This window comes from Pollicipes pollicipes, unplaced genomic scaffold (assembly GCF_011947565.3).
Source record: "Pollicipes pollicipes isolate AB1234 unplaced genomic scaffold, Ppol_2.1 Scaffold_6138;HRSCAF=7277_pilon_pilon_pilon, whole genome shotgun sequence".
NCBI lineage: Eukaryota > Metazoa > Arthropoda > Thecostraca > Pollicipedomorpha > Pollicipedidae > Pollicipes > Pollicipes pollicipes.
This window is the reverse complement of record NW_023596818.1, coordinates 29926077-29938424: the sequence shown is the minus strand read 5'-3', so window position 1 is coordinate 29938424 and position 12348 is coordinate 29926077. Positions and strand designations below refer to the sequence as shown.

Here is a 12348-nt window from a genome sequence, read left to right as displayed (position 1 = left end):
CTATTCAAAGTTACCACTTTCGGCCCCATTCATGCATTTTTTTTCGCCTGCGGAACCTGACAGCAATTTCGTCATTACCAGTCGAGACATGGCTGCTGGCTTGGTTACTTGACTGCGTTTGAGGAAAAACTCAATGAGCGACTATGAGGTACGCTGTGGTGTAGCAACCTCGTGAAGAACAGTTACTTGAGCCACGACGTTCCAGATGTCCTGGGGGACAGAACAAAAGCCATGTAGCCAAGCTCAATAATAGGTAAAACGTATGTTCACCCACCAAAAACGCGTCCATGCTATTAACTGGCTATTTCGATCGACCGTGCCCTTTTTCGACGATAGCCCGCGGCTCACAAGCGCCTACGTGTCCTCACGTGTCAAGGGCAAGAGAGGCGTAGTGGTGCTCTGTGCCAACCGGATAGAAAAGAACCAGCTTCACATACTCCGGGTTCTAGCCCGACGCTCCGTCGACAAGGTGGCTCAAATCAACAGGCGTGCGAGGAGGTCCAGCGTATGTGCATGCTATGTGACGTCACGCGGATTCCCGCCAAGTGCAGCCTGGCGATTGGCGCGGCGCATGCAGCGACAACCCCAGCGGACATCACTGCGCTCGCGCGTGGCTATGATTGGAGCCACCCAGGCATTGTAACGGCCGACGCCGGTTGAACCGGCTCTCTGACGCCATGAATGAGCTGAGTGTACGTGAACTAGATGAAACAAGCAAGTGGGCTGGTGTGCAGCGCTGCGATGTGCGACTGCTCGGCTCTGTACATATGGTATTCGTGTATCAGTGCTTTGTGATACCTGTCGTTTTTATAGCATGTTGTTTTGATATGATTTCGTGCCGGTGATTGCCTGCCGACAATCGCTGGGCCGTTGCATCGGCAAAGGGAGCGTTGCGCGGTGTCAACCGGTTCTCAATAAACATGAAATGGCTTTCGTTCTCATCACGCGAATCGTCACTGGTTTTCGTTTCTACCGTCAGAAACTGGCATGATGTAATGCTTGCCATGCCAACCGACCACTCTTCAGCCATGCTGCCATGCCCCTCGGCCACGATATTGCAGTTTCAAATAATCGGAGCAAGCGCCACAGTCATTGTACTTCACCCACCTTCTCTGCAGTCCAGACGTTACGAAACAAAATGCAGACTTCCATGTTTTACGCAGCAGTGTTCACAGATCATATCCGATGGCTGAGCAGTGGAAACCAACCCATCTGCCACAGCCACGGCAGGTACCAGCACCGCGTGACCCGCGCCACACCCAGGGGCCACCCTGGCCTGCGCAAGCACGGGCCCCCAGTGCGCCATCCCGCGCAGACTGCCCGTTCTGGGGCCTCGCCGCACCACCACAGCGTCAGCGATGCTACCCGCGCGTCACTGTTGCGCCCGGCGCTCTCACCAGCCGCCAGCGGTCCCCGGCCAGCCCGGACAGCGGGCCCGGCGCTGCTGCCGGCGCCATCTTACTCGCCGGCGTCCTCGGGCGGCGCGCTCTTGTTACCGAACAGGCCGAGCGTGCGCATCGTGTCGAGCCGGTCCTCGCGTCCCTCGGTCAGCCCCTTGCGCCGCAGGATCTCGGCCGTGGTCAGCTTCTGTGTGAAGGGCAGCGGCTTGCGGGCACCGGCCGGCTGCCCGGCGGCCGACTCCGTCCCCTCGGGCCGCAGACGCTGCCGCTGTGCCTGCCGTTCGCTGCGCTCCACGTTCTCGCGGTAGAAGTTGGCCTCCTTCTTGGCCAGGGCGACCTCAGTGCGCAGTCGGTCCTGCTTGACGGCGCGCTCAAAACGCATGCGCTCGTTCAGATGCGCCCACTTGAACCTGGCGGCAGTGCGGGACTGTCACGGTAGCGTTCTTAAACGTGGAAAGAACAATGCGCGGTAATCTGAGCAACACAGTGACATTGGTTATCACTGCCTGATAGCATGGCCTGAGGCATTCAGGGTTATAACTTTGCTTTGCTTTGGGTAAGTTAGCCAACTTTCAGCCTGCAGTGTGTCAGAGAAACAAGACCCCATTCTCATCTGCTCTGCTTTTGGTATTTCACCAGATGACTTGCGCACAACACATACACAAACACCTACATGCACACATACGCACATTCGTTGTCACAAAAATAAAAAAACATGCAGTCAACTATGTGTTTTACATCTTTTCCCTGAGCTATTTCACCCCATTTTTACAGTTTACCATCATATCAGCCACACACAAACTATGAATAGGCAGGGTGCAACTGACAGACACTGTGTGGCCCTTTTTTGGGCATCCTGGTGGCAATTAGTGGGTTGCAAATGAATAGTTGGTCCTGCCATAAACAGAAACTTGCGCCATGTACATATGGATGTGATCTCTGTATGCATTACAAACTCAACCAGTATCCAATATGATATGACCTGATAGCGAGGCACCAAAAACATCTGAGACATAAACACTTACCCAGGTAGATATTTTATGTTCCATATGTAGTCATACCATCTACTTTTCTTGCTGCCACCAATTGGCTGGTTGTTCATCAGAGATGCGATTTCCTTAGCTGACTTCTTGCTCAGTATCTCAATCCATCCTTCTGTATACAGCCTTTTGCCTGCTTTTTGTTTCTTCATCTTCTTATTTTCTGAGAAACACATACGTTAAACAGTTATGCATGAACAAGTCGGACTATGCACAGCATTAGAAGAATACGCATAACACTGCTTCCTGCTGGCAATGTTATATGGCTATTGATATTGATGGAAGAACTTGCAAAATGAATGATTACTGAAATGCATAAAAATAAAGTAGTATGCATAACAAGCAACATCACGATCAGCCAACCAAGATGTTCAAATGATTTATGCACACAGTGGCACATCACTGGACTTTCAAATACTGGAGGCAGCCTATCAATATCAACTCATGAGATTATGCTTTAACACGCGCCCGGGTGGCCGGCTAGATACGCTTCGCTCGGGTGGGGGGGGGGGGGGGGAGGGGGTCAATTGACCCCGAGATATCGGGAATTAAGGACGCTAGAGACCCCAAATTTACAGGGTCTGTTGACCTGTGCGTGAACTCACTTAGGTCAGGCTTTCAGGTTCCTAGGTCATGACCTACGGGTCAAAAAGGTCAAACAAGGTCAAGTTCCGGGTTGGTCTCCAAAGTGCCCCCAGAACCTAGATAACCGTTTCTAAGCAAAAGGTCCCATTCTCATTCCAGGTCAGTGACCTTGTTTGACTTTTGAAAGTCAAGGTAACCAAAATCATACATTATTGCTTTAAATTTTGCATTTGACTAAGCGACAAAGATTATGCTAGGCAGTATGTTCCTAAAACAAAATGTTGACCTGGGTCATTTAAGGTCAATGACCTATTCTGACCTCTAAAAAGTCCACGGAAGATGTATAATGTTTCCTGCTGTCAATAAACTCGAATTGAGCACCAGAAACTATCTCATACAACAAGCCCTAGAGTAACAAAACACAGTGGTTTTGACCTCGGTGTGACCTTCATACCTGACCTTAGGTCAATGTAATTTGCTCATTTGACTGTTGTGTTGCCTAAGAAAGCATCTCAGAGATGCATGGCTTCATCTAACACTCCTTTGTTGGATCGGATTGAAGGATTCCCTAGAAACTGCCTTCACTGAAATCACGGCCTGACTGACCTGCCATAGGTCAGCGACCCTACAAGGTACATCTTAACTTTGGATGCCACACATTGTTTACAGCTATGCTAAATTCGGCGCGGCTACGCCGCACTGTTCAGAGACCATTCTAGGAAAAACCTTCGGGGGGGGGGGGTCAATTTGACCCCCCCACCCGAGCGCATGTTAAGTTGACTGAAACATTTAACTGTTTTGACTCAAAATCATGCCATATCATATCACCACTCACACCACATCAACCATTGCCACCATCAACATGAATGTTGATTATAATCATGCAAAAAAACTCTGAGCATGCAAAAACTTGAAGTAACTTGTTTTAACAGTCTGTATATATCGCTAGAAGAGCTTGCTACTTGAAACTACAAAAACTAGGTAAAAAGCCACAAAAAATTATCAAAATCTCATGCAGGATGATCATCAGTCTCACATATGCAGAATGACAATGATGGTCTGTGTCATCACCTCATCCATCTTAGAAAAATGCCTATCTACATAGATACTTAAGAATAAGGTTCATGGTACACATTGGCACCTAATGTTAAAAAAGAGCATTGTACATTGATCATCATTTCTAAGGCACAACATACTGTAAATAATTGTAAAACAAGTCATCTAAACTTTTGCCCTGAATCTCAAATAACTACGATAGCAGACACCTAAGCACTGCAAACTCAGCAATCTCGCCCCAGTGCCATTGCTACACAGTGTGGTCACAACATTGCTTCGCATCAAGGACCACAAAAATGTATGGGGCCAGGGTGACAAGAATCCAATGAAATATGTTTCTTGTGTATCCAGGCAACCTTCTATACCATTTGTAGATTGGTCAACATGGGGAGCAAACATGATGCCTTTGGGTGGGAAATGAAAAGCAAAATGAGAACATGGCAGCTAAACAAAACTTCTTTGTATGATGCATACACATGGCATGGGACATGGATGCCAATGGGACACTGGGTTGAAGGGGATAGGGTGGGGGTTAGGTTAGGTTATGTTAGGTTAGGTTAGGCTAATCTGGTTTAGGCTAGGTCCTGGTCTTTTCTGGACTCTCTATTGCATAAGCTTGCCTACACCCAATAATAAATGTATTTCATGGCATTGTTATTGTTACCATGGCCCCATACATTTTTTATACTTTCTGATGTGAAGTAATGTTGTAACCACACATGAATTACACATGTGACCATGATTGTGTGCAGCACTAAGGAGCTCACTATCATAACTATCAAAATTTGAAGATAGGAGCATGAATCTACCTGTTTTATGATTATTTACAATATGCTCCAACTTTAAGATGATAAATGATGTACAGCACTCTTTTTTAACATTAGATACCAATGCATACCTAGACCAGAATAAGCCTTCAGGCTGCACATCAGCTTCTGCATTCATGAGGTATACACAAAAATAAAAAAAATTGTTGCGTCGCATGTCATAATTTGTTACCACTGGTTGCAGACAAACATATCTGCTATCACAAACATTGCCATAAAGATATAATTTCAGGTGGAAAATCGAGCTATTTAAACATTTTTACCAGGAACCTAACATTAAAATGCTACAAAGTTAGACTAACCCAACAGTGGGTCGTAACATTCTACTTACTTTCCTGTAGAAACATTCTTCCAACTTTCCCTCCGCTGTACATGTTGAAATAGTTCCTCAGCTTGGTGACCGTCATCATCGGTGGTATTGAAGCCAGATATAGCACTCCAACCTTCTTCTTAGGTGTAACATTTTTTAACAATTTAGGGCAAGGCCCCTGCGCCCTCCCCCACAGCCTCCATTTGAGCTCAACTAAGGCAATGGAGCCCCGTTCACAACGCAATGTGCGAAACGCACGGCTGCGCGAACTTTTGTCTACTTTGATCAAGCCCGCGTATTAAAGCAGCCCTGTTTTACTAGCAAGTCTATTTCAGCATGCGTACGCCTAGCGTAGCACAAAACATGAGATGTTTTGACCCCAGTGATATCCGCAATAGAATTTGTTGTCCATTCGGTACCTAAAACTGACGTCGCAAAACCATTAACCGTGCGCTACCGTCGTAGCAGGTGATACATGGTTATAGCGTTCCAATTGTTTCACGTAGGTATGTTGCTGCTGGTGGAGGAGTTCCCTACAAGGCACAATTGGGAAGTGACAGCAGGACACCTATGGAAGCTAAGAAAACCTCGAGCTAGAGCTCTCGTCCGTCGAAACTCCTTCAGCACGCGGGTCGTCGACGACTGGATAGCTCTCCCAAATGCCGTGATGTCGACCTCAGTTGAGCAGTTTAAAGCCAGGCTCGATATGCAGTGGACAGACATCATTTTTCACATCCCACACCGATCACATCCCTAATTTGGGACTGTTCATTTATCCGAAGGGGAGCTCAAAGAGACCGGGGATGGCAGGCCAAGCAGCCTTTTAAAATCCCGATCACCATAAGGAAAGTAAAAGTAAGGTAAAGCAAAGACCTCGTAAGTTTAAGATGTATATAAGAAGAAAAAAACTGTAATTCATTTAAGCCTAGCAGCCTCAGTAAGGAGCCTGTCAAGCTTTCGGGGCATCCAATCATGGTCGAGCCGAATGTTACATTACCATACCTAAAGGTGAGGAAGAATTAAAAAAAAAAAACAGTCGTCGATCCCGTCCACTTCGAGCTCCCCGATCTCATTTAGGACCGTGCTTAGTATGCAGTCGGGTGTCGTACAGAAAAAGGATGTCAATAGTGTGCTAGCCATTCACGACCCGAGAGTTAAATATATTAGGGCGTAGGATTTCTAAAAATGTGCGGCGTTACCAAAAATTTGCAAGGTGGTAAGCAGTGTAATGTTACGCTGAGGTCTGGCTACCAACCATGCAGATGAAAAATGACATCGTAGCCAGCGAATGGGCTCTCACCCAACGTAACTAGTGCGTCGACAGGAGGGGGTAGAGGTAATATAAAATTAGTCAAAATGTGTAACTCTTAACGGCATTTTGTTAGTTAAGATTTCATCAACTCAACTCATGTACAGCCTTCGACGAACAGACTGTCCAGATTTACAACATTATGCAAGCATCCCAGCGTTGCTTCTACGGGGATAAAACATTCTACGCCTAGAAAAAGGGGCATTTAGTCGGCCCAGTTTTAAGCCAAGTGAATACGATATATATGGCCTGAATGAGGGTCCTGGTTTCAGGTTTTGTTAGCTTCCATTTGTGTCCTCTTGTCATCACCGAGCCGTGTCTCGTCAAGAGCTCATTCGCCGGGCGGGACATGCCTCCACGAAGCATCAGTAATACTGTAACCATATTTTCTGTACGATGTCGGTAACGCAGTAAAGGCATTCAGGGAAGTGGAGCCTCTCCTCACACTGTGTGAATGGTAGTCCCTTGTATGAAGAGGGCATCAGCTGCCCAATTTAACCCTCATGCTGTAATTCAATGTCCCCATCGCCTATGGGCTCAATAACGGAAATTTATACACAGCAGAGTGATTAGCGTAAATGGCGTTCTAAACGTATAACATTAATTGGTCCAATATCTCTTACTTCAAGCAACATTCCTAAGCCCTCTTTAGCGTCATTACCGCCAAATACATTCCTCCCTTCCCACACAGAATAGAATAATGCCTGCGTGCATTGGAGATGTAATCACTTAATATCCATATCCTAAATGTCGAACATCCGATTAGATGGACACTGACGTTGTATGCATAACTCAGGGTCGCGTGATTAGCTTCCTTCAGCAGCAGAGCAGCATTTTCGCAAAATGTAGGGGATTTTACGTTTTCGTGACTTGATGGTGATTTGTAAGAAGTGCGTTCGCCGCCTCATTCTATGTACTGACCAAATGACGTACGCAGATTTGATTGAAAGCGTTGCATGGTTGCCGACAGGTTAGGAGCGATTAAGTACTTTCTCATCCATGGCAACTAATAGTCAAATGGGACCAACTGTGGCGAAATCTACGACAGGTTGCTTTAGATGCCCAGAACAGCCGCCCACCACTGACTACCGCGCGGCGCAGGGGCTCCCATCAGGCGCCGGCGACCGGGGCCAGTGTTTGCCGGCGGAGCTGATTTTCCTCGGGCCGCAGTTTCACGACCGATCACACGCGTTAAAATGACCGATCACACGCGTTAAAAGACGCCGTAAAAGGTCACATCAAACGACACGCTGGCGGCCCGGCCCGGTGCTGGAGAGTGATGCACCAGCCTGGAAGCAGTGGCAGTGGCATCAAGCGTGCATGGCCCCCATCGCAGAGATCCATTAAGCACATTCTTCAAAAATTTTGCCGTAGTTTGTTTCCCACGCCTAGAGTCAGCTGACGGAAGACTCTGAGAGACAGCATCCGTTTAACCGGCTTAACCGCCTGGAAGGACGCCACCCAATGGTGGCCGTCCGGCGGTAGGAGCGATTTGTACCGGAGCGATTACGGCGGTTGATTAAAGGTACAATCGTACGCGGCGGTACGACCGTATGCAGATGAGAACATTGTTGCAGCGCTATGGGCCGGTGGCTTAAGCCAGTCGTAAGCTGAAGACACCAATTCGCCGACCCTCCGGTAATATGGAGGCAAACATGCGGCAGTAAGGAAACAAATGCTACCGTCGCGCGCGGCGTGTGCGACCGTGTGCCTTTGATGGCACTGCTGCAGGGCTATCAGGTGGCACTGGCGCATGCTCTTCGGGCGACGGCATCAGTCTGGTTGGGTTAGTCCCTGCCAGGGCGTCACTCAATGCGGACTGGCCAGCGTCAGTGACGATTTCTAAACGTACGGCCGTAACAAAAAATACACATTTTCGTGCGTCCAAATGATAGTACTGTGGAAACACTATCAGCCGCTAACGCAAATTAGTTGTCGGACGAGAGCACTTTTTGTTCACATGGCCCCTGGTGGCGCATGGCTGAATGCAGCCGGCTGCAGGTGGTGTGGCGGTGAATAAGTCAGCCAGGGAAAATTCTTTGGTGGTGCGCTGAGAGTAAGACCACGAGAGCGCGCTCAAAACCCACCGCGTAGTGTTCTGCATCGGCCAACACCGATCAGGAGACTACAGCGCCTGACATCGATGGATGATTTAAAGGCTAAGAAAGCTAGAAATATCGATTTCGGGGTGTGTGTTGACCTGTATGTGGACTCACTTTTGTCAAAATCTAGGGTTCCTAGGTCGTCACCTTCGGGTCAAATGAGGCCAAACGAGGTCAATATCCAGATTGGTGTACACAGCGCCCCCAGACCTTCCCATGCAACCGACATGAGCCTAGAAACCTGCTTTAACCAAAGAGTAATTGGTGTTCATTTACTGTCAGAACTTTTGTTTGACCTTTAGAGCGGCATGGTGATCATACAACACCGTTTCGATTTTTGCATTTTAAGCAGCGTCAAGGATTACGCTGGCGGTATGTTCCGAAAAAAAGTTGCCCAGGGTCATACTAGGTCAATGAGCTGTTCTGACCTTTAAGAAGTCCAGGTAAGATATAAGATGTGGTCTTTTATCATTAAATTCAAAATGAGCGCCAGAAACTACGCTAAACAACAAGCTCTCGAGTAAAAAAGCAAATTGACTTTTGCCTTAATCTGACCTTCGTAGCTGACCCTAGCTCAATAGAATTGGTTAATTCCACGTTTGTGTTGCTTGGGAAACTATCTGAGAAATGTATGACTTCGTCCAACACTCCATTGTTGCATCAGATTGAACGAGCCCCAGAAATCGCCTTCGCTGAATCCATGACCTGAGTTTGACCTAGTCAGCAGCCAGATAAAATGCATCTAAATGGTTGACACCAAAAAAACATCTGCTGCTCAATTGACCACAGCTATGTAAAGTCTGGCCGGGCAACGTCGTGCCGCTCGGAAATAATCCTGAACAATCCTTCGGGAGGGGCAAATTGACCCACACCCAAGCGCATGTTAATCAACGTAGACCAAAATCACTTAAAACTACACATTTTACGCCCTTTCTGCATCCTTAAACATATGTGGATTGCGGTCAAAGTTACACCACTAAATTTGCCTTGAACCAGAGAAACAGACTAGCCCTGAATACCCACATGTTTTCAAATACGTGTCATTCTGGTGTACCCTAGTGGGCAGTACCTGCTCTGTTTTTGGAGTTCAGGAACTGCCCAAGAAATAATGTGTGGTTGGATGAGCTTCATGGTGGAGAAGCCAGCCGTTGTTCTCCCAGTTTTATGGAGGCGTAAGGAAGATATTTTATTTCCGTCACTTCAAGATTTCACAGTGGAGCTATCTATTGGCATTTGCATGCCAGATACCGTTTCTGGTGGACGGTGCTCTAGGTGCCGAGGAGAAAATTGCTATCTTATAAAAAAATTGTTGAAGAACAGTCCGATCCTTTCGATCACAAAATTCGCTAAGGAGTGCTTGGTGTGTGAGCCATGCCCCCACCATCCGATTGTGAAATTCCAGGTCAACAGCAAATGTGACGGCAAGAGATGTAACATGTCGCAATGCCCTGCCCGGGCCACCCTGTCCTTAAAACATCACCTGACCTTTAGCGTGGCTACTACCATCGGTCTCCCATCCATCTCATCCCAGGCAGGAGAAAATAGTGGGCGCTTAAAGGGACTCGAACTTATCTCGCTAAGGGTGGGTGAATCAGAAGGCAAGTGCTCTAACCAGCTGAGCTATCGGATGGACGAAAGATCAGTCTTTTATTGGTCAAAAACGGGCTCTTATGTAATTATTGGCCAATGGAGTACATAACGTAGTCAGTGCCCTGTCTTGAGGGAGCCCGAGTGGAAACCTGGACCGTAGCTCAGCTTCTGCTATCTCGGCAAACGTCAGTCAAACGCTTCGGCCACGGAGCAAACGAGTGACATGAAGAATCACCCGCTGTGGCAACGTGCAAGAGTTCGCTAATTGCAACGTGCTAGTCAGAGCCTTGCCACTTCATGGGGGAAAACTTCCGATCCGGTTCAATTACGTGGTTGAACAGCCCTTTACGTTTTATGACGGATACGGCATATGGTGGACACATACACATCCGTTTTTCAGCCGAAGAAATGGATTTATCGGTGCCAAGGCTCGTTGGGCTCCGAGGCACCCGCATCCCTCGGTGTTATGAGTGCTCAATTTAATATAGTCTCGAGATGCCATTAGCGTGACCTCTACCTACTGGGCGGCGAACAGAAGGAAATCCAGCGGACCAGAAGGCGTCACGATCGTCGCAGTCCAGCGGTCATCAAATTTCACGCCCCTTAGAGCCGTCACAAACCAAGTCATTGCGAACTTCGGAGTATGTGTCGGTGGGCATCAATAATTCAGTAGGCGTATATATAATATTCAAAGGATAATTCGGTATTTCCCAAGAGCTGTTGTTCCAGGAATTTTGGAGCCTTCAAATCTCTCCCAGATGGATCTTGGCTTCTCTCTACAGTTCCAGGCTACCAAAGCTGAATCATCTGAGTCCTAAAGTGTGATTGTGAGGCATAGAGATGTAGGAAAGCCAGATGCAGGCGTCTTTAATTTGTGAGGCAACGACGCTGGCAGCGACAGTATTTGTCTCATATGTAGATGTCCCGGATTTCTAGCATGTGGTAACCCAGTTAAAGATGGAGGAAAAGAGGTCCAGCATGGCAAGTGTACAATCTCGTTCCATGCATCTTGTCACGCGAGAGTCATGTAACCAGGTTGAACATTTGGTTGGTAAATACTTATGGTGTTCTGTTCACCGGCCAGCTGGAATATCGGTTCTCAAGCAGTCCACGAAATCTCGGATATGTTCGACAGTTGCATAGACGAAGGGGCAAAGAATTGCAGCAAAGTTGCCCACAGCTTCCGGGGCATGTAGCTGAGTCCTCTTTTGGCAAAACCAAAGCGATACGAACAGAACATCGTCGAAGCATTCATGACGAATGACTTCAGACTGCACTACGGGTAGTAAGATTTTTGATCGAGCTCGGCGAGCGAAAAGGTATGCGTTTAACAGCACTGGTGCAGAGCCATTGTCGCGCACGTCACTGTCTTCGGCGACGAAAGAGAAAATGTGGCAGTAGTTGCCCTTTGTTTTCTTCAGTTAACAACCCGAGCCCCCGTGCGGTGCGACACAAGCGTAACCACCCGCACCCCAGGACTCGGGCTGCCAACCGGCTGGCTGCGGCCGAGTGGCCGGGACTAGCACTTCTGCGTTGGTCGTGCTGGTCCGGCTTGAAACTTCGGTGCCGGCATCGAGGTGATGCCGGCCCGGACTGACATACAGGGAAGCGCGTCCAGAGAGGGACGGATCACGGAAGAGCAAAGAACACTGCGCTGTCAGGTTGCACAAGAAGTATATCAACGACATGGCTCGGTTCGACTACCACACTTGACAATACCAAACATCTACCTAGTTCCGGCAGTCAATATGCCAATAGCGGCCAAGCAATGGTTATACGGCACCCAAACATGAAACCTAGCCGCAGGCGTCTATTTCTGTAATACAATGGCGCGTGCATGGAGAGGAGGAAGCATATGTGCCCCCCCCCCCCCCACACACACTTATGTCCCGAAAGGCGCTGCAGGCCCCTGATGGCCGGCAATCGAAGGCCCGAAGTATTGGCCGTTTGAACATGCCAATTGGCAGTCGGCTGGCTGAGCCCGGGCGGGGAACGAAGGGCCCTTCAGTCCCTGAATGCGGGAAAGGTAACGCGCTTCTACTGCTCTATCCCTGGGGTAGCACTGCCTGGGAAAAGTAAGAGGCCTCCCAAGTATGCAAGAGGGTAAGTGGAAACAGAGTGAAGCGTTT

The 12348-nt window shown here is 48.2% G+C and overlaps 1 protein-coding gene across 1 annotated transcript; it reads right to left on the bottom strand.

The window, feature by feature from the left end:
• Positions 1 to 1146: 1146 nt before the first annotated feature.
• On the bottom strand, positions 1147 to 5695 carry LOC119105550 (activator of basal transcription 1). The gene is made up of 4 exons (XM_037229009.1): positions 5676 to 5695; positions 5240 to 5478; positions 2426 to 2603; positions 1147 to 1810 (listed from the first exon to the last, which is right to left on the bottom strand). Exons 1-4 carry the CDS (start codon positions 5693 to 5695, stop codon positions 1459 to 1461), a joined length of 789 nt encoding a protein of 262 aa, XP_037084904.1. The 3' UTR covers positions 1147 to 1458.
• Between the last annotated feature and the right edge of the window lie 6653 nt (positions 5696 to 12348).